Raw genomic sequence first — 27,885 nt, 5'->3', positions numbered from 1 at the left:
ACAATAGGATGGGCGTTAGATTCAGTTCAGTCATACACGCCCTGGAGGCAAATGAAATGTGTTAAGGGAAGAAGAGGACTCATCATGTGAATTTGTTCAAATCTAAATTCAGGCTAATTTCTGAATAAGTGTAGCTTTCCTCAGTGTTAGTGAAAAATCTGTTATTTTGCTTGTGCTAAACAGTTCTTACAGGGATTTTGGGGGGTTTGTTGGGTTATTTTGGAAATGCTTCAGTGTCACCATTCTCTGGAAACAGGACTGAATGAACAATGAGTGTCCTGGTGCTAGGCATCTGCCTCTCACTTGACATGGGAAAATCTGTTTTCATTCAGCTAAAGTAATAATTTTTGAAAATCTGCTCTCCCAACTGCATGCATATACATACATCTGTTTTATCCTCATGTTTTAGGAAAATAACTAGAAACTATACTGGAAGCAATGGGGTAAAACTGTGAGAAAAGGGCAAGAGAGCAGGGAAGAATAGGAAAATATGAAACGAGAAGTCACCAGGGATGATGCTGAGGATCCAGGCTGAGATGTTACAAAGGCAGAGGGGGACTGTTCAACATGAACAAGCAAGAGAAGCCAGGATGGTACGGTCAGGAAACCACACATTACACACAACTACAAATAGAACAGGAGATTCCTATGTCTCAATCTTTTATTCTTTCTTTGGCTGCAGCCAGTGGCTGTGAAACCTGCTAGCAAAATGTACATCAACACATCTGTCTCCTTGTTGAGCCAGTGATGCTCAGTCTCTACACTAGCAGGTAATGCAGGTAATAGGAATAGATGTGGAGATTAGCACAGTGGTGAGGACCTAATGTGAACCGTGTGTTGGGTCTGGGGTGGCTTTGCTTCGGAGCAGATCTGTCCTGGTTGTATGGGCTGAACCCCTGCTCATGGTAGACCACGCGAGGTTCACTTCAGGAGAACATCCACCAGGTTTCCTTCATTTGAGGGGATGGAGTTCATGCACTTTGGGTCCATCCGTATAAACATTTTAGTTTGGACCAGGAGTGCACTTTTGAGGTGGACCTCTTGGCTGCCCTCACCTGCATCATGCTTGGTGCTGCAGAGTGTATGTGCGGAGCCCAGCCTTGTGTGTGAGTCCTCTGGGCAACAACACAATGCCAACACAAACCAATGAGAGTGAAAGTATTTGTTTGAAACATATGAAACTTCATCTAACAACACTTGTGGTAAATATTACAATTGCGAAGTCAAGCCCTCTGAGCAAAACCAAGGGTGAGGATACTCTCGCAATCTTCTTATGCCCCTCTCTCTCTTTATACATTTGATATAGATCCATCCTGGTTACTGCTGTCTAAATGCAGCTGTGCTTCATTTGAAGCACCTTGTTCCCCCAGCATCCACCCAGATATATAGCTAGTTTGGCAAAACATAACCGCACATGTCTGACCAACCATCCCATCTGCTCTGCTAGCTCTGCTAGGTCTCACTGCCTTCTTCCCAAAAGAGAGAGCGGGCGCTCCGATACCACTGCGCGTGTGCTGCATCAGTGACTGCCAAAATAACCTGCTGGGATGTGGAAAGATACCCCACTTCTCTCCATTTGCTTAATTCAGATATAAAAAAATGAAAAACCTCTGTACCTTGAACATTAGACGAAGGTATGAATTTTCAAGAAGTGCCATTTTGTTTTAAGGGAATTAGGTAGAAAAAGTTTTGCTTTTTCCATAAGACTTTTTGAAACTATGGAGTTTAACCTATTTTGTATTTAGATAAACCCAGGAAATTCTAGGCTTTCCCAGCAAGCCTGTCCTAAGCAACAAAGTGTTCAGGTGGTGCGTGCTTCTGCTGCCGGCACCACCTCGGCTCAGCGGTCTGACCATGGCTGCTCTGCCGGACAGCACCTGAGCAGCCCGGGCCGTCGGTCCCTCTGTGGCTGGGAAAACTCTCCTTTGAAAAGTTTGTCAAAACCAAAATGGAAAAGAGTTTCAACGTACAGCACCCAAATTTTGCAAAGCAGTCACATTTTATCAAAAGATTTCTGAATGGCTTTTATTGTTACTTCTCATGGCAACACTGACAGAGCTTGCTTTTCAAAAACAGCAGTGTAACACACACACACATTGTGCATACAAGTGTTAAAAGCTGGAGTTACGTTTCAGGCAGACTTTAATTCTTTAAAATTCTGGTTTCATTCTTAAACTATTGATGCTGCACTTTGCTCTTAAATGTCAGAACAAAATAAGTAATACCTGCAATTTATTCAGATGACATTTCAACAATACGAGATTTTCAGATTACAAACTACAGCCCCATGTTCCTTATGGTGTTATGCTGAATGTGTAGATTTTGTGGATTTACATAATGGGTTTGTATAATGAATATTTATGTAATGAATGCATTTACATAATGACTGCAAGTTAAACATGCACAATAAAGATTTCAGGCCAATAATTTATGTACTAAGTTAAAAATCTCCTCTAAATACATTTTATGTTTATTCCTAAGAAAGGTTCACTTTATCTCTCGTTCAAAAAAATTGAATCTGACTTTATCCAAGTAAAGGCTGCATAGATGCAAATCATGATAATGTTTTGGAATCATTCTACATCACATTATTTGTATTCAGAGATTTCAATTTCTTATCTTTTAGTAGCAGCTTCAACAAACAATTTCAGAATATTCTAAATATGATTCATTAATATAATTTAGTGTTGTATTCTAGAAGTGATGCTTGCATGTCAGCCTCGTTAGTGCCAGTGGGAATTATAGGAGAAGACTGGTAGAAATTATAAAGTGTAGATGAAGCCTATGTTTAGATAAAGGTAATTTGCTGCAGACAGAACATAAACTGTTACAGAAATCTGGTGTTTTCAAATCTCCTGTATTTTGTTGTTTAATAAATCCAGGCCTCTTGTTTGCCAGACTGATATTTAATTAGATTTGACTGCCATTTATAACTGTCTGTACGCCAGAATGTACACCTGAGCACAAAAGTGGTACAGTGTTACTGAGATGGAAAAAGTCTTCTTTATTTGGTAGACTAGCAGACAGAACATTTTCTGTAAATTTTATCTTTGCTTCTATCACGTTTTACAAGATTTTTGAGCAAACAGTTATTTGGATCCGGTGTTCTCCCACTCCAGACAGAGTTTTGTCCATTAATCAACCATGATACACCAAGGCATGTCCTAGTGCAATGGCTGCATCGATGCTCGCCTCTTGGATGAAACAGGTTTTGTAATGATGTAGCCTTGTAATGTAGCATTTGTAATGAGTTTGCAAGGTGTCAACACTGAGGCTTGTCACAGCATCCCTGCCTGGACTTGTTCAGCCCTGCCTCCAGCTGTGGCATTCCTGGTTCATCTGGGGCAGCATTTTCTCCAACTGAGCAGGCGTCGCCGTCTAATCTGTTTTACTTTTGCATTTCCACAGTACGACCATAGTTTTATACAATCAGCAGTAGCGAGCACTTATTCTGTGTGTAATGAGGTTTTTATGACTGTGTCACAATGACGCAGAGAAGCACAGGCTGGTGTAGGAGCAGAGGCTTGAGAAACAGGACCATGGGACAGGGCACAGAGGAGGCCAAGGGTGGGGTGGGCAGGGACAGGCAGGGGCTGTCATAGGAGACCCCAAGGCTGTGAACAGCTCACCCGTGGTCAGGTAAAGAAATGTGGATTTGGAGCTGGACAAAGTAGGCCTTAGGGGTGTCAGAGAACAAAGGAATGATATCAAATGTGTAGAAGGAGCCACAAACAGTAAATTAGGATGTAATATGGGGCAGCAGAGCAATGAAGAAAGAGCAAATGTGTAAAAACATGATAGCAAACATTTAAAAAGGACCCAAAATGGAAGGAGGAAGAAGATATCACCAATATGATCAATGTATTCCTCCAGCCGAGGGATCCTGGATGCTGACAACTCACCATAACAACCCCCCACCAGAATGAAGCCACTGACGTTCAGCCCCCATGGGGCAGGGGGAGGTGTGGAAATCACCAAGAAAAGGGCTAGAAACTAAGTGTCTGTAACAACTTTAACTGCATCAGTATGCTTCCTTTTTTGGTAAGTCATAGAATCACAGAATTCTTTGGGTTGGAAGGGACCTTCAAAGATCATATAGTCCACTGCCCCTGCCATGGGCAGGGAATATTAGATCTAGGCTAATAATGATTCCTGAGGTAGGTGCATATCCCACTGTTTTTATAATGAATTATACATGCATGTCCTGAGGGCCCGCCCTGGGCAAGAGAGACATGGACATCCTAGAACGAATCCAGTGGAGGGCCATGAGGGTGACAAAGGGGCTGGAGCATCTGAACTGGGGTGCAGCTGAGGGAGTCTCAGCCAGGGGAGGAGGGGGCTCTGGCCATTTTATACCTGATGGGGGTGTAAAGAAGATGGATCCAGACTCTCCTCAGGGGTGCCTGTGACAGGATAAGAGGCAATGGGCTTGCATTGAAACAGAGAAAATTCAATTTAAATATATAAAAAAAAGCTTTTTATACTGTGAGAGTGACCAAACACTGACACAGGTTTCTCACAAAGGCTGTGGCATCTCCATTCTTGGAGATTTTCAAACCCAACAGGACATGTTCTGCGCAGCAGTTGGACCAGCTGATCTTCAGAGGTCCCTGCCTACCTCAGCCAGCCTGTGGTTCAGTTCTGTGATTTTCTTTTTTTTTTTTTTAGTATCAAATTTGTTAGGCCCATGTTTGTTTTTCATCTAACCTATTACTTCTTGGTGAGAGAGTAAGGGATGTGGCAAAACCAGTCCAACACATCATCCTTCCCCAAAGAAAATCCTAAAAGGAGAAGTTGTATAGGATTCGCAGGATTACCTGCCAACTACCTGGTCAAGATGCTTCAGCAGAAAGCATGAAACAGCAAGCATGTGGTAAATGCACATTGCTGTCTCCTATGGGTACTATTCATACAAGCTTCCAAGAAGGGCTGAGAAGTCAGAATGAAGTACGTATCAGGGAAGGGAAACAAAGCACAGGCTGTAACTGCTTGCCCTAAAGTCTTCAGCAGTGAGAAAAGTTACCTGTCTGCCCGCAGTTTGCAGGCAAGAGCATACCATCATTGCACTGTGAGAGCTTTGATTTACTCTCCCTATACTGCTGTATCTTTGATTAGTCTTCCTCAAATTTCATTTTCTGTTCTCATTGTGGTAAGTGTAATGGGTCTGTAGTTGAATGATCACATTTTTCCTGTCGATCCTCATTCTCAGTACTTTGGTCAAGATACAAAATCAGTAGGTTCACTGAAAGCCCTTGTGATTATGTGCACTACTTTTGTCTGAATTCAAGATCTAATTCCTCCTCAGACCCCTTCTCTAGATTGAGTGCACTAATTCTCCTTTTCTGCTTTTTTTTCCTCTCCAGGAAAATTGTAACAGCTCCTTTCTGTAGACAATCTAATGCTTTAAGCTATTAGTCTAAAGTATCACCATGGTTTCCAATAAAATTTTATCTGACATTTAGTTAAAATCCATTTTTTGCTGTAACTGAATTTTTTTCCCTAGTCCCTTGATGGACACTTCAAGCAGAATTCGTTGTCATTGTCTTAAAGGTCAAAAGTTACTTTTTTTCAGATCTTGCTTTGTAAAGCAAACTGTTAGTCAGGATTATGAGACACTGCGGGAAGCTGTGACAATCCATGAAACCATTCTTCCCTGCAATTACATGGATTTCGTAAAAGTTGTGTGAGAAAACAGAAAGACCTTCACCGCAAAATCAATTATCATTGTAGAGCCCCTATAAAAGAACCAATGTAGTACCAGCCTTGCATGCAACAGCCAGCTGGAAGCAGGGGGTATCTCCTTTCAGAAACACAAACCCCACCAGGATTTCCAGAGCCAATAGCTCTGAGATACGGAGCAGGGGTCTCCCCACCTTTGGGTGAGACAGATCCAGCTTTGCTGCAGGGAGCCAGCTTCAGTGGCTCTGCACCAAGTCAACCAGTATAGAGATGCCTGTAATGTTAGCTAAAAGTTTTCCTTTAAATGTGAGGAATTAAAAGTATAAATGGAAACATTAAATTAAATAGAAAATATGCTTTTAGATGCCATTTCTTTTGCAATTTTTCATACATATAATTTAGTTTGTTCAATAAAGCTATTCTAATAAACTATGCTGTATCATAAAATAATTGTATGGTTCAACGGTAGTTACATTAAATTAAATCTATTGCAGGATGTGTTAATGTTTTTAACTTTCACTCCTATTTCTAGACAGCCCTGTGTGTTCTTTATTATTTCCTTGTTTTGGTTTTAATTGGAATTGTTTGTTAAATGTCTGCAGCCTGTTAAAAAGAGTGTAAAAATATACTCATTTAAGCTGCCTTTATTTCTACATTCCTATGTTACAGTAGTATTAAAGTTTTCACTGATTTCAGCTTAAATCTGAAGAAACTTTTATTTTCTAAAAGTCTAGTTAGGCACACCATTTTTAAGGCATACAAAAGTGATGCTGTCACACTTCTGAAAATGCAAAACCTGTTACTGGTGAAACATTGCAGAAAGCTCCAGGTGACAGATATTTGTGCTTACCAGACGGAGAGATGTGTCTCCAAGAAATGGAGGGCTCTGGCTTCCCTGTGGCCAGGCACACCAGAGTAACATTGCTTCCTTCATTCACAACGATGTCACTTGAAATACGAAATATCTTCGGAGAAACTGGAATGAAACAAGGAGAAAGTTGTAATGAAGAGCTGCTGAATCAGTGTAACTCTGACAGAGCATGGATAGCTGAGGAGAGCTGGAATAGCCGTATTGCCATTATTGATGAAAGCACGTGCAATTGTTGAACAATAACTATGCAAAAACCCTGCTTAGGTGTGACCACAGCTGTTTCCATCACGTTTGCAGAAGCTTAGCGTTAGATTCAAAATGCCACAAATAAGAAAGCAGCAATTTCCTCTATTTTGTGCAAACAGGTATTGTTATCGAGTTCCCAGTAAACTGCTACTGATAGACGCTTATATTTAAGAGAAGGTTAAGATTGCTCACGACAGTTGGAGGAGAACATGAAACTAAATTTTTCCTGTATTTTTAAAAATAATGACACCTATTACATCTGCTCTGTGTGTACTTGGAGAGTCACATCTGTTCATGGAGAAGACTAAAATACTTTTATTTTGGTTGCTTTGTGTTGCTTTCAGGCTTGCAGCAGCAACATGGCTAAGAAAAAATAAGCTAGATTTTTTCTTTAATTTCATCAGCAGAATTCTTCACTAAACTCCATTTTCTGTACTGTTATACATCTGGGCACAAGAGAACAGTTCCACATGGATGGAAAATGATGGAAAGCATTAAATGACCTACCCTTAAGGGAATGCTTTACTCCTTGTGATGTTACACAAGGAGGAAAGGAACCCAAGGTCCCAGCAATGAAGGCGAGAATTTTGGATTTCAGAATAGATTTTCTTTCTAAATAAATATGTACTTTTTTTACATGTTTTAGAATTATGTTTGATATAGAAATAAAATCAATGTGGTAACAAGGCATACCCTATTAATGTTTCTGAAAAGCACTATTCTCTATATGATAAATAATGAATTTTGTACAAATACCTGTAAAAGATACAGATCTTACATGTGGGTGTTTCAGAGCCTTCTATAATAACTACTTTAAAATCAAAGTGCTCTGCAAGGTAAATGGGTACCAATAAAATGAAAAAAAAAGTTTATGATTTTCCATTTTCCTAACCAAGATCTCTGCCCAATTGGAGCTTTACGCTCCTGAATGCCACAGTCTTGTCTCACTGGTTTGCTCCAACTTGTCACAGCCAAAATCCCACCATCTGAACCCATACATACACCTTTGCAACCTGGAATACATTAACATCCCTTCAATCTACTTTAAAAGTACAGAGCTTTTTCATATGCACAGACCGGTTTTGTGTGCTTTGGGATCTCCACCTGCAGATGTTCTCCAGACCTTTCCCATGTCCAGTGACTGGAAGTATTATATTCACAGAGATGAGCTGGGGTCAGACAGATGTCAAAAACCTGGAAATTCTCAGTGCTTGCTTGTGGGTATGCATTTGTGAGCAAAGAAAATTAAAAGTCTATGTAGAGTATTTTTAATTAGCAGAGAAACACTGTCTTTAGGGAAAACAAAGGTCTGGGGAAGGCTAAACCTTCCCTAATTCCTAAAGCAGTGAAGTTCAGTACTACCCGCCTTTGAGGTTCAAACAGGTTTACACAATCGCTTGAACAGAGGTATACTTCTGAATTTGGCATAGTCTGACTCACACAGGTGATAACCAACTCTTCCCTACTGGATGACCTGAAAAAGCATGCAGTCATTATATTTTTAGGAGCTGAAACATACAGAAGAGTTATTTCCACATAAAGAGAAAGTTCATTAATCAGATTTATTTGTGTATCTCTGCAATGAACCTGTTACTCAACTTCCTTCTGCAGAAGTCTCTCCTGTGCTACAGGAGAACGTTACAACTGCCAGCTACGTGCCCGCTCCAGGTCAGCTATGTCATGACGTGACCCTTCCTCAGGGTCCCTCATGCCTTGAAGCAGGACGTTGTTAATACAGGTCTCCCCCTTTCCCCCGTTCCAGCCCAGGTTAAATATCATTAACATTTCAGCTTGGCAATAGAAAAAACATTGAAAGGAGTTCTTATTTCTGTGTACAGAGTATGAAAAATAAATCTACTTCTTAAAGACAGCTGGTGAGGAATCATTCTATCTGAATGTAGAAATCCATCTGAAAGCAGAATATCATGAGTAATGTGGCATACACAGTGGCTTTAGTCAGTACAATGTTTTAAAAAATATCTTCCTAAATCTGAGCTACTTATTTCTTGATCCTTCAAGAACGAATGTACTTCCAGAAAGTCATGTGAGGGAATCAAATAACTCAAAACAGTTCTTCTTGCAAGTAAATATATACAATTGACTGATGTACTATCCATTTTGGAACTGTGGAGGTATCTTCCAGATTAAGTAAGTATTACAGTGTAAGATTTCCAACAGCATTAAACTTCTTATTCAAGGTTTTGCACCTTTGAAGGCAGAAAAAGAGAGAGATTTGCTCCTGTTCTGGCATTATTGAAGCAGTAACATAGAGGGATTTTTCACACCTGCCACCTAATGTTATTTATCCAGGTGATTTTTATTTGCCTTAAACTTGTCACTAAACATAGAGGATGTGGCTGGAGCCTGCTGTGCGGCCATGATGGCACCTGGGTAGCCAGTACAAACTAAAGCAAATTAAAGGAGGTCTCCTGGTGCTCAGTCTGTGCCAGGGTCAGGATTACACTTAGTCCAGCCTCTTCCTTGCATCCATCACCGGAAAATGGGTAGGTGAAATATCCAATTGTTCAGTAGACTGATTTAATTAGTATGACTGATAAAAACAGATTAGAAATATTATAGCATTAATTTCAGTGGGAATAAGGAGCTCTTGGCGTGCTCTACTGCTGGTCCTTCAGCACAACTACTGTAGGTCCTGGGAGCAGAGTGGCATAAGGATCCAGCAGAAAAGCAGGATCATATAACCAATTGTAACCAAATTTCCAAAAATACAAATTTCCAAAGAAAATACACTGACAGTCTTGCCATAGGCAGGAATCTGGAATTGAAGTAATAGGATTTCAGATGAACAGAATTTGTTTTCCAAGGCAGAGATCAACATGGTCTCAGCTGCTTAATGGAAGTGCTGTCTTTGTCCTCCTCTGCCTTTCCTCATAAGGTTTTATTTGCTCTTTATCACTAATCTCCTTTTCAAGTGTCCTTTTCTCACAAAAAGCAGCATATTTTCCCTAAAGCTCAGGCTCCCTGCCCTGGATTTCTTCCTGCAGCTCCAGCTCTTTCCCTCTCCCTGTTTTAGGATAGCCATTAATTTCAGCTGTCATTGTCACCTTCTTTGTTGTAGGTTTTGCCCACTGTGTTCAAACTCCACATCTATAGTTCTGTCAAATATTTTAATTTTGATAAAACTGTGTGTTCTAATGGCAAAAAATTTGAAAATCTTTCCCTGGTGATTCTACATGTAAGCCATGGTTATGGAGCACAGAATCTGATACAAAAAAAATTCAACCATATTAACAGATTTGTGGAATATATGGCCAGAGGGGACATAGGATAATTTAGTCTGAGCTCAGATAGTCACAGGCTCTAGAAATTTTCCCAGAAGTATGACTGAAGTATATGTTTTAGAAAGCTGTCTAGTCTTATCCTGGCAATTCCAGGTGATGCTCACACTGCCACATCTGGTAAGCACTTTCAGCGATTAAATACCCCCTCGCTGCTGGGAAATAGCATCTTAGTTCAAAATTTCATTCCACTAAATTCAGCTTTCAGAGATCAGATCTTATTTTGGTTTTGTCTGCAAGACTGAATGTCCCCTTTACTATCAAGTATCTTTTCTATGACTAAGGACCTGTACAATGCGATAAATCACCTCTTCATCTTTCACTGCAGATGATTTGAGCACCACAAGCTTAATTTGTGTAAGGCTTCCTAGATAATATTTGTTTCTCTCTTTTGAGAAATACCTGAATCACCCTGAAATGTGAACAGTGGAACAGGCATAATAGCCTAGCAAGAGTCTCACCAGTGCCGTGTACACAGGTAAACCCGCTACTTTATCTCAGCTTTATTTCCTCTCTTCCTGTGCAGTTATCACCCAGACCATTATTCCTATTATCCCTTCAGCTCCTGCCATGGCCAGTCATGAAGGGAGAAAGGGGGAAGAAGGCACTGAAGGGATGAGGATGGCTTGCAGCACAGATCTCCTGAGTGGTTAAAAATACCAGTTACATATGCTATCAGAATAACATAAATACCTGGATGTTCCTGTTGGTCCCATTGCACATCCGACTGTGATTCCCTCAAGAGCAGTACTATGGGAACCTCCTCTAAATTTCCTTTTAAAATTGCATATCTTGTAGGTAAAAACTGGTGTCCCCAGCAGGGTGAAAGGGACCAGCATCACCTCCGGGACTCTGCTGCAGAAGGGACCTGCCTGCTCTGTCTAACAGCACCCTCTGTTATACATTATTGCAGCTCTGTTAAGACTTTCCCAAATCAACCTTCCCTACCAGTGGCTGACAAAGATCTGCTTTTTCACCTGGCTGTTTGGAGGAGCTGCTTTGTCTGTCCAGATCTGTTATCCCTGAAACCTGACTGATTGATGCTAATAAGAATTGAATCTCTGGATGACAACGTATTTTAGCTCCCTCTTCCTGGAGTCCAGAATTACATGTGCCATTATTTTGCAGGGGATTGATACTGAGTCTATAGTTCATTGCAGGGTTTAATTTCTTGCTTTCAAGGACTGGAATTATGTTCTCAGTTACATTAATCTGTACATAAACTATGCAGCATAATAAAGCTTAGTAGTGTAATGGGAATGACTGTAGGGTAGAGCTGCTTTTTTAGCTGCTTTTTAAACATGGGAAAGAATGTCTTATTTTCAGCAAAATTTAAACTTACCAAGTAAATAATCTGAGGCCTCATCATAAGTGCACCCACCTTGTTTCTTAAAATATATTGCTCCCATCAAAATGTCCAATCAAAATCTATGTAGTATCAAGATTACAACATATGTAGCTGGACATACGGCTCTGTTTCTTCAGCTTTCTGCAGATAAAGGTGTTGACAATTTAAGAACTACACTTTTTATAGTAACATTTATTAAATCATGTGGTAGCCAACTGTGTTTTCAGATTATAATGTAATCAGTCCCATCTTATTACAGAATATAGCCAATCCCAATATAACATATAAAAACTGTAAGAGGAATTGGGTTATAAGTACAGAAGTGTTACATCTGGGAGTTTGGCAAGAGAGATTTTACCACCAGAATCTAAGGAATCGCCTGCTCCATCCCTCCCAGGTGTTGCAAGTATAGCTTTTGTACTCATATTGCCTTAGCTGAATCTTTGTATGCTTGCTTTTCAATAAAGAGTGACTTTTTTGGTGAAAGAGAAGTATTATATGCCTCTTTTCCAGAATCCCCAATACCCTTAAGTTCTTCATCCAAATGCTGGGCTGCAGCCCTCACCTCTCTGTCTGCAATGACAATTTGATTTTTTCCCTAATTACATTTTCACAATTAAGCAATAAACACGGGGGGAAGGGGGAGGAGCAGAGAGAAGATGCTTTCAGCAGCCTAACTGACAATTTCTTTTGGACTGGAATGAATTCATTGGCCAGTTCATTTGTGCAAATGCTTACACATTTCTAACTGTGAATGGGCAACCAGTAACATGCACAGGAGTTTGCAAAACACCATTGACTGCATTTCAGAACCCTCCTGCAATTTGCACTGCAGCTCTACTTAACTGTGGTGGTTGAGCACAAAAGATGCTGTCTAGGGTCTAAGCTGCAGTGGAGGGCAGCAAGAGCACGTGGTGCAAGGGATGCTCATGGTGAAGCAGCGTGTCACAAAGTGCCTTGGTCTGTTGTGATTCAGCCTTTTCTTCCACAGAGACATTAACATTCAATCAAACACACATACTTCTAAAAGCCATACAAATCTCAGAAGGCAAAATCCTCCCCTCAACAGCACAGAAACAGAGAATCACAGAATCACAGAATGGTAGGGGTTGGAAGGGACCTCTGGAGATCATCTTGTCCAACCCACCTGCTTGAGCAGGCACACCTAGAGCAGGGGGCACAGGAACGTGTCCAGGCAGGTTTTCAATGTCTCCAGGGAAGGAGACTCCACCTCCCTGGGCAGCCTGTGCCACTGCTCTGTCACCCTCACAGGAAAGAAGTGTTTTCTCATATTCCGGTGGAACTTCCTGTGTTCCAACTTGCACCCATTGCCCCTTGTGCTGTCGTTGGGCACCACTGAAGAGAATCCAGTCCATCCTCTTGACACCCACCCTTTAGATATTTATAAGCATTGATGAGATCCCCCTCAGTCTTCTCTTGTCCAGGCTGAAAAAACCCAGGTCTCTCAGCCTTTCCTCTCAGCCCCCTGATCATCTTGGAATCTCTCTGCTGGACTTGCTCAAGCAGTTCCCTGTCCTTCTTAAACTGGGGAGCCCAGAACTGCACACAGTACTCCAAATGTGGTCTCACTAGAGCAGAATAGAGGGGAGGATAACCTCCCCCAACCTCGCCACACTCCTTTTCATGCACCCCAGGATACTGTTGGCCTTCTTGGTCACAAGGGCACGTTGCTGGCTCAGGGTCAGCCTGCTGTCCACCAGCACTCCCAGGTCCTTCTCAGAAGAGCTGCTTTCCAGCAGGTCAGCCCCCAGCCTGTACTGGTGCATGGGGTGTTTCCTCCCCAGGTGCAGGACCTTACTTTTGCTTTAGTTGAATTTTGTGAGGTTGCCCTCAGCCCAGCTCTCCAGCCTGTCCAGGTCTTGCTGGACGGCAGCACAGCCTTCTGGTGTACCAGCCACTCCTCCCAGCTTGATATCGTCAGCAAACTTGCTGAGGTTACACTCTATCCCATCATCCAGGTCATTGATGAATATATTGGACAGGACTGGACCCAGCACAGACCCCTGGAGAGCACCACTAGTGACAGGCCTCCAACCAGTCTCTGACCTGTTGATCATGACTCTGAGCTCTGTTGTTGAGCCAGTTCTCTGTCCACCTCACATGCCCCCCTCATCTAAGCCGCACTTCCTTAGCTTGCCTACGAGGATGTTATGGGAGACAGTGTCGAACACCTTACTGATGTCAAGATAGACAACATCCACTGCTCCCGTCCTCGACCCAGACAGTAACGCCATCATAGAAGGCTATCAGGTTGGTCAAGCGTAATGTCCACCTGGTGAATCCATGTTGACTACTTCTGATAACCTTCTTTTCCTCTACATGCCTGGAGATGACTTCCAGGATAAACTGCTCCATCACCTTTCCGGGGATGGAGGTGAGGCTGGCTGGCCTATAGTTTTCTAGGTCCTCCTTCTTGCCCTTTTTGAAGATTGGAGTGACATTTGCTTTCCTCCAGTCCTCGGGCACCTCTCCTGTCCTCCATGACCTTTCAAAGATAATGGAGAGTGGCTCAGCAAGAACATTCGCAGCTCCCTCAGCACTGGCGGGTGCATCCCATCACAGCCCTTTGACCATCATGGTTTCAGCAGACCATCAGCCTCCCTGGGAGCAGCTGCTGGCCCCAGGGGTACCTGCTCCCCTCCCTGCAGGCAGCAATGCCCCCATGGGGTCCGCAGGGGTAGGGGGCAATGCAGTGCCCTACAACACAGTCCTGGCAGGTTTCTTGTGTTTTACAGATTTTCTGATACTGCTGACTGCAGCAATTGGCACAGGCAGGAAACAACAGCTTTTGGCATTCCAATGCACACAGAAGGGATTTGCTCCCTTAAATAATATTTCCTACTCCTTCCCATAAATCCCAGAGTCAGACATTTTCAGTCAAAGACGAAACCAACACCATCAGTTATCTTCCTGCAGCTGTTTGGAGCCTACAGGACATGAGTGCACACAGTCCTTGCTGGTAGTACTTCATGCCCCCATCCATTATATCCAAAATAAGCAACAGCTCTATATAATTTTTAAATGTACAATATTTCATAATAAAGTTTATACTATATATGAGACTAGTGTTATAAACACATAAGGTCTATTGCATTTTAATTAGGGAGGCAGAAACTCTGGTGTAACGATTCCTCCCCAATGTCATGCTCCACGACCATTTTTCTGACAGCAGGCAGCACAATGCACCCACTGGAAGGCCACCACCTTTCCCTACAGCACCACAGAGACTCCTGATGTAATTGCCAACCACCTACTACAGCGCTTTCCTCTCTGACTTTATTATTTTGTCTGTATCTCAGTGAACTCTGTTTCCCCATATCCTGTTAGATGATCTATTACAGAACTACAGTTGAGCTTTAAATATGGAAAAAAGAAGAAATTGCAGGTGGGAAGCTCTGTGACTACAGCAAAGTGTTTGAGCCCTATTTTTATACCCTGTGATATTCTGTACACAGTGTTGTACATACCACAGACCCCATCATCCTTGCCTCGAGGGATACAAGAGCGCAGTGGACAAACTCTCTTCAGATTTTGCTAAAGACTGGAAATTCTGATCCAGAAGAAGTGTGTGTGCTTTTGCCTCTTTTTGAGGATTATCATCAGGAATTTTCCAGTCTTTCTAAGGGAAGATTTAAACTGTGATATGGTAGAAGATGGAGAATTTTCCAGACTTACACAGAGCAGATTAAGTAATTTTCTCTTAAGTACACCCTTTGTTCATTTACTAATTGGCTGGCCTCTTCTATAATCTAGGTTTTATAGTGGGGAAATTAAATAAAATCTAGTAGATGATGTATGTAAGTCTTATTACAATGACACAGAGCAGGTTGAATCATTTATGCATTTCCAAAATACAGTTAGAAAATAAATTTATACAAGCCGTACATTAACTAAGATAACACACAGGTAAGCAAAGAAGTACAGTCCTGCTGTATAATGTAATTCTGTAAAACTATAGAAATGATACAATATCATCTAGTACTCATGAAAAATTGTAGATTTGGTTTTTACCAATTATTTCCTGGGAAGATCTTCTTTCCCATGATAGAAATTGGCTTTTATAGTAAGTATTTCTGGAACCCCACGGTTTGAGAAAAATAATAATTTCTGGTTTTTTGGTGTGCTGTTTTTTTTTCTGTCGTTTACTGACTGTTAGGGATCATTACATTCAGATCACTAAAATCTGTGGAGTTTATTAATTATGACTGAATATATATGCATAATCTCAATGAAAAGCTAATATTTAATAGGAATTTAAAATGTTTATTTTGCATACATACTTCTTCTGATACCTCTAAAAACTCTGATCTATGAGCAGATTTAGCTTTTAAGATGTGCTGTGCTGAGCTTTGAGTGCAGATCAAATCCATTCCAGAGCTACTTTCCATCTCAGCAACTAGTCTTTCACCCATCCCACATGGCAACTGTGAAGGTCAGAAGAAAATTAAATATAGCAGTGAATAAACATTTTTGCAGTGTACGGATTAAAAGAATATATAAGAAACAAGATAACAAGCAAGGATGAAAGACAAGAGGAACTTCCAAGTAAATTTTGTACAAGGGTCTAAAATGAAAAGTGCTTTACAGTCACCTAATATTTTTTCTTAAAATGCTTTTAAATAAATACCTTTCTATTTAGGACAAGGTATATAGACTGCTTGTAGAAACTAGAGAAGGCAATCAAAACTAAACTTCTGCTTTCTATAGTTTTATCAAACTGCCCTACTGAGGGGACAGTGGGGCAAAGGGACTGAATGAAGAGTCCGGAGGAGATTGTCCCAAAGGTGGAATCTCCCGTTTGATAGGAGGCAGTACAAACAGGGCTATAAATGCAATTGTGCAATGCACAGAGGGTGTCAGGGTGTTCCTGTAAGACACAGCACAGTACAGGATCCCTGATGCTGCCAAACACTGGTGACAGGCACAGTGTAATACTGCAGTGGGAGAGCAATGGGAGGAAACCCCAGCAGGTACCTAAGGCATCATTGCTAAGTGATGGCCAAGCAACCGAGAGGTTGCAGAGCTGATTTGCTATAACCCACCTCATGGTCTGATTTTCAAATGAAATATTTTGAGTGATTTGGGATCAATTCCCCATTTGCAAATTTCAAATTAAAGAGTTGCCCATGTCACATTAAATTTTCTGGGAGTCAAAATAAATAAAAATCAAAAGCAAAGATTTTTGTTTTCTTAAACATATGAGAAAAAAAGAATTATTATTTTTTGTTTTGCTGATGAAATTTAAAGTGATGCTAAATGTTCTAGAGAAAGACTTACATTTAAGTTTTTAAAGCTTAATTTTCTGTCCAGAAAGCACTCTATTACATTGCTTACTTAAATTTTGATTAATTGAGATAAAATTATGAAGCAAAAGAGGAATGCAGAGGAGCAAATGATAATTCAACCTCACAGGTAGTCAGTCATTCAGGCAATGCGATATCCCCAGTGTTACAGTATAATCCCACCCTTATGCAGTTTTAAATCTCCACCATCCCCTTCCTTCGTGTGCCTGGATGAATGTGTTCTCTAACAGGTTTCTGTAAATGAACAATAATAGGACAATTTCAGCATTTTCCATTATTTCCTTTCTCCAATTTTTTATTGAGAACAGTTATCGTACTCTGCTTTAATAAGTAATTTGTCAACATTATAGAAGAGAAAAAAACTGAGGGAACATACTAAAGATGTTGTTTACCTAGCTGGTTTGCACAGTATTTTGTTTAAATATTTACCAAAGCTTATATCCGCTACAGCATTAAATAAATGAATCACCTTTATTAGAAGTGCATACCAATAGAGTGTGGCATGAGGGACACAGCGACATGTTTATTTTCCCTTGGGCTGTTTATAATAGAGAGAAATAAATCTGTTTCTGTTTCCAAAAGCAATTAAAACAAATGGCATGACAATGAAGTTCAGACAAGCCTTAATAGCGAACTACTATAAAAGCAAGTGTGCAATAATAACGATAACATTAATAATAACAATCATAATTTCATTCTGCCCTGATGCCACTAAAGTACAATTCATTGGAACTAGTCCATCTTGTTGAGAAGCAGCTCCAAAACAGCTCATAAGTGATAACAACCTGCAATCCGAATCTCAAGGCCTTGAAGACAAATAAAATGGAGGCACTCATCATTTGCCATCATGAAGAACCCCACAGCTATCTTTGCAAAAGCCGCTGTGAACTGCAGAACACTGCCCAAATGGGTTTTTGCACTCGAAGTGGTCTTTGTCCTTGTCCCGCTGCCCCGGTGCCACCCAGCAGTTCAGGCGCCCCCCTGCCCTGACAGAGTGCGAGCTGCTAAGACCTCACTGCGCATCACTGGTTGGGGAATGATCGCTTGCAATGTACAAACCAGCTTTTAAAGCACTGGGGATTCCTTGGTGATAATAAAAACTGCTATCTCAATGTAATTTGTTATCATTAGTAGTCAGGAAACACTAGCTGCGCTGCACTTACAGCTGAAATCTGAAACAAAAGCTCAGAAGAGAAGGGGATTATTATCTTCTTAGCTAAGGTTCTCTGCATTTTAACTTCCTGATTGGATGTTTCTATCTGGCATTTGGGAGCAGATGACCCTTTGAACCCCCCAACCTGAAGAATCCCACAAGGTTCCTGGACAGCCATGTTCCACTTCCCACTCCTCCCACAGCGCAGGGCATGGCAGGTGCTGGAATTACCGGCAGCGCAGGCAGCACATCCTCAGCAGAAGGTGGTGGAGACACCACTCTCCTCCTCTCACCAGCATACACGACCCCTTGGGGAAGGGCACTAAGGCAGTGTGACTATCTCCAGATCTTCCTAGAGCCTGTCTTTGAATATACAATTTATTTCCATGTATACACTGATTTAATAATATTTTCTCTATATCTGCCTTTACAAATTAAAATGGAATTTCTAAATTTAGCTGTGAAAATGCAAAATACATGTGTGGTTTTGGTTTTTTTCTGAGATGTTTCTCAGAGATGAAAACTCATCACTTTTTGACTTGGGCTAAAAATCTCTAGCGATGTGTTCCACAAACACACAGCATAGGGTCCCTGGCCCAGTTCCCCACTCGCTCCCCGGCGTGGCGTTGATGGGAGCACAGGACAGACCTGGCTGCAACAAGGCACGTTTCCCCTGAGGTGGCAGCCAGGGCCAGCGGTACATATACTGAAGGAGTCTCACGCCTTTGGCAATGGGACAGTTTGCCTGCGGCAGACAACGATGCTGCATTTTACCATGGGTTACCATGGGCTGCATCTCTGAATCCCGCGTTGCTGCAACGACAGGTTAGGGACGTTCGTGACCTGAGCTGTCTGCTGTAGATACTGAAAAAAATAAGGTAAAACATTGATTTCTCTCTGCAGATAGAATAATTTATTGGTTTTCTTTCCTAATATGCATATTGATTTCATTAACTTGTACAATATCTAGAAATCACTAACATGACACAAGAAATATATTATTGTTCTTTTTATGACTTGGACATAATAATTAGTTTTTATGACAAATACATAGAAAAATTAAAATGTGCTTATGAGGGTTATTAAAACCAGTGATGAACTCCATTTGCCGCTAATTGAGAATCCATACGGCTTTTCAGTTTGCAGTCATCAGATCCCCCAGCATCTGGAAACCCTTCCACGTTACAAATGATTGTTTTCCAGAAGTTTTCATAAATTTCAGCATATGCACTTGCATGAAGATTTCTTGTAAGAAAACGCTATTTTCCTATTCTTTTTTCTTTTATTCTTCCCATTTTAGTCAGAAGAATGAAGCAACTTCTAACTGAATAACAGGCAACCATAACACTCAAATGTGAAAGAAAAAAAAAAAGAAAAAGAAAGGGCAGTTAATCAAAGGTAAGTTTTAATGAAAAATAAAAAAAAATCCCAGGAGAAATGCAGTTATTAGGAATAAGTAATATATTTGAACCGTATGTGAATGAAAAGAGAGGGACTGCATTAACAGCTAGCAGGGTCTTCCTCAGGCCATTTGACCATCTGCAGAGCTCATCAATAACCATCATCAAGTGACAAAAAAGTAATAATATTGCCAAATGCAAACCACTGTGACTACTGTGAGGTATATTAATTAGCAGAAGCAGATGTAACTTACTTCCAAGAGATTACACTGGCCGATGTCCCACACAGCAGCTAATGCTGCTAATTCAGTGCAGTGGCTAATTAGCTACTGAGGTGTCTGTATGTGCTTGTGAAGCCTCCTCACTTGCTCTCGACCCCCAGCACAGCTATAAATCCAAGCCTGCTTCTGCGTGGTTTGGGAGAGGATACCCTGCAACCAGTGGTTTTATATAGAGAGTTGATGATGACAAATATTTGTGACCCCGAGCTAAATATGGCAGGATTGCAGAGAATCCCCTTAAAGGCTGGACTTTGCATAGATTACTATCAGTCAAGTGGTTAGTGAACAAAAGCACAGTATTACAATGCAAAATTCATAAGTTATCATAAATCAGCATGCTTCGAATGCTCCAAGAAGCAAGAAACTATTTCACTGTTTTAAAATGCCCTTAATTTTGTCAAGATCTTAAAGTTATTTATATCTATATAAATTCTCCACGTCTCTGGCAAATATGTACACCATTTTCATCCTCAGACCTGTAAACAATTTTGATCCCCATAACACCTCTAAATGCTGCATCTAAAATACCTTATTTTAAAATAAAAAACAACCATAAACATCACAAATTTTTTTTCTAAAAAAAATTGTTTTTATAGTTGAACATATTGCACCATAGTATCTATCATAAAAAAAGATAATTGTGCTTTTTAGAGTTGTAAAATCATTTCTCAACACTTAAAAAACCCCTTGCTCCACCTTTATATACTTTTTTTTTTTTCCAGAATGCATCAGAGTTGCCATGCAAGAAATACTATTATATACTCCTCTGCTCAGCCCTTGTGAGACACATCTGGAGTGCTGGGTCACCCTGGAAAAGTGAGGCATTGAAAGAGTGGAGCAAGTCCCGGCAAGGGCCACGAAGGCGATGAATGGCACGTCCCAGTAGCCACTAACATTAAGACTGTCAAACAGGAGTAGATGAGCAAGAGTAAATCAACAGCAGAGGTTTAAATTTGTATGTAATTTTTTTGAGTTTAAAACAGAATTGAAATTGCTGCATTTTAAAAGGTCCAGGTTTCAGAGAAGAAACCCTTCACAGATGAAATCCCATCCCAAATCCCCAGCTCGAGGCAAGGACAAATAAGGTTTTTTCTTTGGAATGGAAATTCCTTGAAAGCCAGGATAAGTGGAAACTGCAAGTTACAGAAAAATAAAATTTCAGAATTTTTCAAGCCATACTAATCTACAGAACCAGTTAATTGCCCACGTGCCAGCAACATTTTACCACTCCTAAATATTGATGTCTATGAATTCTATTATTGGGCCAGTCTTGACCCATTGGTATCTCTCTTCCTTATGGCTGCTGAAAAGAGTTAATGAAAGGAAGAGAAAGAGTTTCCATTTTTTGGAGCATTTCGGACATGCGCTGTAAGCGTAACTCCAAGGACATCTTGCAGATTATTAACCCTGGTGAAATGCATGACCTGAGATCATGGGACGGTCTCACAAGACAGCATAGGTGGCACTGCTGGCTCATGCCTTCAGCAGCTCAGAACAGCCTAGCAAAATTAAGTGAGAAGTCCAAGCACCTCCCTCTCTACCTGCACCCACCATGGTCAGTTTAACTGTTTATGAATGCACAAAAATGCAGGTAACAATCTAGATGACTCTCCACATAGCATCATTTTATGTCCAGCTGAAGCCCCCCAGTTGTAACCAAATATTACACAAATATAACACAGATTTTTCATGTTTGACAAAATAAAATACTAAGATGGGCTCAATATTTAGTGAGTTGTAAAATACCCCAAAACGTATATGATTTTGAGAGTGTAGTTAATGCAGTTTTAAAATCAGTAAAGTAAATAATATAAAGAAGCAGGCAACAGCCTGTGCTAGTGTGGCACAAATCTTCATTTACATGGCAATCAGTCACCAACTGGGAAAACGAAGAATTTTTTTTTTCTTTTTTGCATTTACATGATTAGTCCCCTAACAGCAGTTTGATTGAAGAGCATTGCCTAAAGGTCCTCACCTCTTGCTTATTAAACACACTTTGTCTTGTATGCAGAAGAAGCATCGGCACACTGGTTCTGATAAAATAAATTATGGGTGGGCTGTGAAGAAAAATGGCTATATCTTGATTCATGATTTATTTCCAATTCATGTCAAGGCTAAAGCATAGTACTTGTTAAAGTTTTTGATTAATCTTTTTTCCTTTAACCTATCATTAGCAGTATAACCATAATTTGTATAAACTAATGTAATATCCTTTATATTTTAACTAGAAATTTATTGTCACTTATTATCTGTTTTCAGCAATCAATTTATTCTAGACCAACTCGAATATCCATCTTAAATTATAGGAATAAGACCCACATTGCCACAGGAACATGCTAATGCAGAATTGCAAGGAAAATAAAATATGTGTAAGCAAATATTCTATCTGTTGTATCTATTGTATTTCTATCAACAGTATCCTGGAGTCACAGAAGCAGGAAGGTTTCCTGGAAGTGGACACTGGCTGGTTAAAGGCTGACACAGCTGCATCCACATCTCCAAGTTTTTTCCTGAATCATTCATTTCAGCACAGAAATATTGGCCTTTACCTGCTCTGCTTGGGGCAGTGTCACTTCTCAAAGGTAATGATCTATTTTAACCTCAGTAAGAGTTTATGAAGCCATGAGAGACTTGGGAAGATGTCAGCAGTGGCAGGTGCGTCACCTGCATGGGGCTGTCCCTCCTGCTCCCTGCCAAGCTGCTAACGATGGCGCTGTGCACCGACAGTCTGCGGACTCTGGGAGGGTCTCATTAAAATACTTTATTTATCTTCAGCAGCAATATCTCAAATAAGTAAATCTATTCAGATTTGTCAAAACCAACTTAAAATGAGCCATGCCTTGAATATGGGCATTGAACCAAAAGTGAACTTGTACTTAAGAGGTTTGCTGAAGTCAGTGAGAGTTTTGCTATTGATTCATTGAAGCAAGGAGTTTTCTCTGCATCACTAAACCAAAAATACATTGTGGCTTTTGCCTACGTGCTCACTATGTGCTGCTTCTTGAAGGTTCAGACTCTCACCCAGGTTTTGTGAGCAACGGTCCCAGCAAAGGTGGAGCCACATATGAGCAGAGGCAGGCAGTGGGGAGGGCTACTTCCATCATAGTTGGAAGACTGCTACCAAGCCAAGAAGCCATTCATAACATGCACATTGGAATAAATTTATAAATCCAGAGAGTACCACTGCATAAAACTTCAAGTAATGGAAGCCATTACAAAAGGGCTAAATTTATTAGTAAAATTAATAAGCATAAAAGATTAAGAAATTCTTAGCAACTCTGTATCAATCATATCACTGTGATTGAATTTCACTTAGAATATCCAAACATTTAACTAAGGACTACCTAAATTAATTTTTTTTTCCATAAATATTTTAGTAAGATTTAGAAAGTTTAACAAAGACAAAGCTAAAATATCAGGCAGATTTTTTCTGTTATAAATACTAACAGTGATTTTCAGGGACCATTATGCTAATACCTCTGATGCTCATGGTATGCCCATGTTTTTCAAAGACTGAAAGTAAAAGAGTTCAGCAAAATAAAGTAAATATCATATATGAGAGAGGTTGGCCCCAGACTGGAAACAAACCACCACTTCTCTGAGGAGGAATGGAGACGTGTCTCCAAGTGTGGTGCTTCTGGAACAAGCACATTGGCCTAAACTGCAAAGTTACCACAGGAGGGGAGGCAGATAGACGCCCCAAAGTTTCACCTTGCAACCAGAGTCTGCTCTGCGAAGTGGGAAATATGTGCTCTGAATGAAGGCTGATGGGCAAAATTTGTTATGATGTTGAAAATTCGTTGAAAGATGAACGTAACAGCTTTCTTTTTTCCCAAGCAAATCGAAGGATCTTCATCTCTTACCCACAGTTATTTTGTCATGCAACCATTTTTCCATCAATGAAGAAGCAGACTCTCTGCAGATAATCATTCTTCAATTTCTGATGCCATAGATTTTCCCTATTTTCTGTGACTCATATTGTTCACTTGGTAAATGCAGAGAGAAGGGAAAGGACAAGCACTTGTTCTGTCTGCAGACCTTTCATCACTCTCCTACATTTTTTTATTACTGTACTCAATTTATCACTGAGAAAATACAGAAATAGAAAAGCTATACTCTTTGCCTTGAGATGGATTTGTTATCAGCAGTTTGATGCTTTGTAAAGCAGAAGAAATGTAGAAAATACAATAGCCATTTCTGTTAATTGATTTGCAAAAATCTAGTTTTAAATCAGAAAAACCTGACCGAACCAAAAATCTAGCAATAATTTATTTTTCTTTCAAAGCTTTCCATCTTATTCCTTTAAGTGGAAAGCCATTCCCAGGCACAGTGGTATCGCCAAATTTCTTGGTCCCCAAGCAGCATATTCCCCCATTGATGGGTCTTCGGTTTCCAGCAAAGGGAACAAGGGCTAGGAGCAATCCTGTCCTAATCTTGCTGGCTAAATAAACACTGATGGTCGATCCTGAAGGATAAACCCCATTTAGGCTGTGGGAGATCAGCCCAGGTGCCAGGGTGCCGACTCCCAACCACCCAGCGCTACAGTGACTGCAGCCCTCTGCCTCGTTCAGCCTCTTGCAAAGACTGGTTAAATGTTCACTCAGTTGCACGAGTCTGTGTAAGGGATGTTGATCTGGGCTGAATACATTTTCCTGTAACTCTAGCACATTCAGGTTTTTTAACCACAGTTTCAGCTGTACTTAGCAAGCTAGGAGTAATTAGATGTTTTTTTCACTGATTATCTAAGTAGTATTCTTAACTTTTTGAAGCACAACTGAAATTGGTTAAAATGAAAAGCAAAGCACTTGATTTACAAAAAAAAAAGCTTACTGATTCCTGCTACTAATAGCACGGTAATGGGATGATGTGGTGTTATGTCTTTCTGGTATGAAAAACTGAAATAAAAGGAAATTAGGCAAACATGTTTCTGCAAGCCATAAAGTCCTTGAAGCAATCATATCCCATAAATCAGCATAACGTGTGCCTTGTGCAGGTGCGAGTGGGACGCGTTCTAGCTTCAGAGAGAATCCCTCATCCCAAATAAAGATTGTCAGAGTATGGATAGAAAAAGAATTATTTTATTTGCAAATTCTTTCAGCGCAAATGGGAATGAAATTTGTGTCTGTGGGATTAGGGCTTTATGGTCTCCTCTTCTTAAAGAGAAGGTGAACTGTCACAGTGAAATGTCCCTTGGGCATACAGAAGATGCAGAGCAGGATTCCCACCTTCTGTCTTTCACACACTGTTTTTCCCACTACCTGAAAAAGCATTCAGACATATCACAAACTCCTTTCAGTAGCAACGCTCTTCAATCAAACTGCTGCTAAGGATTTAATCATGTAAATGTAAAAAAAAGAAAAGAAAGAAAAAACCAAAAAGCAATAACCTCCTGCCTAAAACTAAAGTTCTCCCAGTTGGTGACTGATTGCTGTCTAAGTAAAAGGTCTGGGCCACAGACAATATTCTATTTTAGTTGCATTGTTTAAGCTAATTTAGCACACACTGATATGAAAGTACTCTGAAAAATCAGGGATTCTTTCTGTGTATCTTACAGACCACTAAATATGTGATTTATTTCATTATTTCCTAGGCAAATTATGTCAAATTTACTTTTCATTTTGATTCTAAGAGAGATTCTTCTCTGCTTCAGATCCTACCACACATCCCAACACCCCCAATCCTCTGTCCGGCACTGAAGACTCGTGTCATGCCTGTGCAACTGCTTCTGTGTAAGAGTGAAATATAATCTTGGGAGGCATTCTGAGAAGCATTGTCTCAGATAATCAATGCAAAAGTTTTAAGTGCAGTAGCAGTGATATTGTTTGATTAATGAAGTTAATGCAATTCGTCAAAAATGTAAATAAAGATTATACACAAAGGTTATTCTTGAAGATCCTTTCCAGTTTAGTGAATTCAAACATTTACTATCTCCACACCTGGAATATAATGTGATTTTAATGGTGTGTTGTTACAAAAAACAGGACCCTATGAAAATGGTCAAAGGTCAAAATAACACAACATTCAACCTACTTAAAAAAATTGCTCCCCCATATTAATTTTATAAGCCAGCATTTGAGGGGAATGATCCATAAGAAAAGACAAAAAGAAAATTTTTTACATAGGGAAAGAAGGAACAACTGGGTGGGACTGGAAGAACATTTGTCAGTTAAAATGCAATCTAAAAAATAAATTTGAATAAAACAGAACATTTCAAAAATCTCATGACCCATGGGAACTTTCTGAAGAACTCTCTCTGTGATTAAGCAGACTTAGACTGGAAGAGGACAATAATATACAAACAAGAATGTGTAAATAGATCTGCATACAGATCTTTTCCTTCTGTGAAGTACCATTGAACACCTACATCTTCCCAGGCTTTCTAAACAAGCGGTTTACTTCCCACTCCAAAGCCAGCTTAGTCACATCTCAGGTCTAACCTGTGACTACTTTACGTGAGCCAGCACGGTGCCAGCTGACTCAGGCTGCTGTCCTCTGGTTCCTTCCCTGTAATTAAAGTGCAAGGTATGACTGCTTAACATGTTAGCTATAAGCATCCTGTTTCATAGTCATTATAGTCTGCCAAAAATATTCTAAATCCTGTACCATTAGATATAAGCTACACTGTCTTCATTTCTCCAGAAGGTGTCAATAAGTTGCTAGTTATTATATGAGGGCATACAGATATTATTCCCCTAAAGCCCCACTATTCCTCTTTTATTTTCAGACAATAAGCTCAATACTACAAGGTTCAATTTAAAGCCAACAGAGAGAAAATCATAGTTTGGTCAAGCCAGGAAAGCAATGTAATGTAACAATTCAGAGTAAACTTATATTTCCCATTCCATATCATTATAGATAAAGCAACAACTGTGTTCTGTCTTAGTGAAATGGAGAGGCTGCTTATTGGGCTGTGCAGGCTGTAGACTGCTGGTGTTACTGTGCACATTTATATATGTATGTATAAATAGAAATAGAGGACATGAAGAAGTGAGAAACAGGTAAAATGCTGAAATTTGGTATGCACAGATTTTAAAGGTGAATTAAAACACAAGTGGGCATAGAGCTTTTCACTGAAATATTTTATGCAACATACTAAGTACCAAGAGAAAAAATTCTAGACTAGAAAATTAGAGGCAAATACCACTAGTAGTCTTTACAGGAAAAATGAGAATATTTGAAGTTTTTGGCAGATAAAAAATAATATACTTGTTGCCACTCTTGTTATCATGTAAACTATATAAAAGATCTGTAACGATTCAAGATGCTTTCTTGCGACTGTGCATTTTTTCTTTCAGAGGATTTTATGGGTTCGATTTTTCTCCAATAAAGCTGGATGACAGATATACATTGTATTCCCAATATAGTTATTAAAATAATTTCCCTTGACAGTTTTCTGATTGCATCACTCCCCCTTCTTTGAATCCCAACCATATGTCTCTGCTTACTTTGCATTTTAAGTATCTTGTTCTTATCCGAAAAGCAATTCCTTGTCCTTTACTCCCCAGTACGTGTCCACTCTAGCCTGTTATAATGAACAATATGCAGTTCGATTGCCCTGATGGGTGCCTGCTCGGATGGCATCATCTTCCTCTTCCCTTCATCCACAGCTCCCTCTGCACTGGAGAGCCATGAGGAAAGGACCACACAGTCCCCATGACCCCTAGGGATCCACTGATTATATGATTTCCACATCGAAGCAGCTGAATCCTACTGCCCACAGAGCTGATGTACTTTACGTGGTGATAACAAACTCTGGCATCCATAGTCATATCACTTCAAAGATGCTGTCAAGTGTTAATGCTTGGGAAGCTGAAAGTCAAATCTTTCAAAGGTCAGGGTGACTTGAAAAGTGGCGTGGGCCAGTGGTGCTTAGGAAAAACTTTTGTACTTTTTCAAATGAAATCTTGAAAATGGGGCTGAAAGGAATGGAATCAATCAATGACTTCAACCCTTAGCTCTGAGAGAAGATCAAGAGTATCAGAGACATCTCTGACGTGTCAGTCTCACCTTGGCTTGGTAGCTTATGGCAGAGATCTCCCCAGGTGACCTGTTCTGGCTCTTGCCTGCCCAGAGAATGGAAATTGCCTCCTACTCTGAATCTCCTTGTTGGGAGGTTTTCTTGAATGCTTGTCCTGCCCTTTGTGTCCTTTTTGTAACAACTGTGCAAGTATTGGAAAATTTGTTTTAACCTGCTAGAATTCTCTGTCTACAGGTATGAAAACTTTCACATTTTTTTGAGTGTTGTATTTCCTACTATTATCTGGTTTTATGCATTTAGTTTTTA

General features: G+C 40.2%; 1 protein-coding gene across 1 annotated transcript in view; it reads right to left on the bottom strand.

The window, feature by feature from the left end:
• The window catches only part of NEGR1 (neuronal growth regulator 1), a 312,227-nt gene that overhangs the window by 106,416 nt on the left and 177,926 nt on the right, over positions 1–27,885 (bottom strand). The window contains exon 3 of the mRNA XM_064454830.1: positions 6,530–6,655. Coding sequence (XP_064310900.1) covers positions 6,530–6,655 — 126 coding nt within the window. The remainder of the gene's footprint in view (positions 1–6,529; positions 6,656–27,885) is intronic.

This window comes from Phalacrocorax carbo, chromosome 6, assembly GCF_963921805.1.
Source record: "Phalacrocorax carbo chromosome 6, bPhaCar2.1, whole genome shotgun sequence".
Taxonomy (NCBI): domain Eukaryota; kingdom Metazoa; phylum Chordata; class Aves; order Suliformes; family Phalacrocoracidae; genus Phalacrocorax; species Phalacrocorax carbo.
This window is presented reverse-complemented; position numbering and strand designations above follow the sequence as displayed.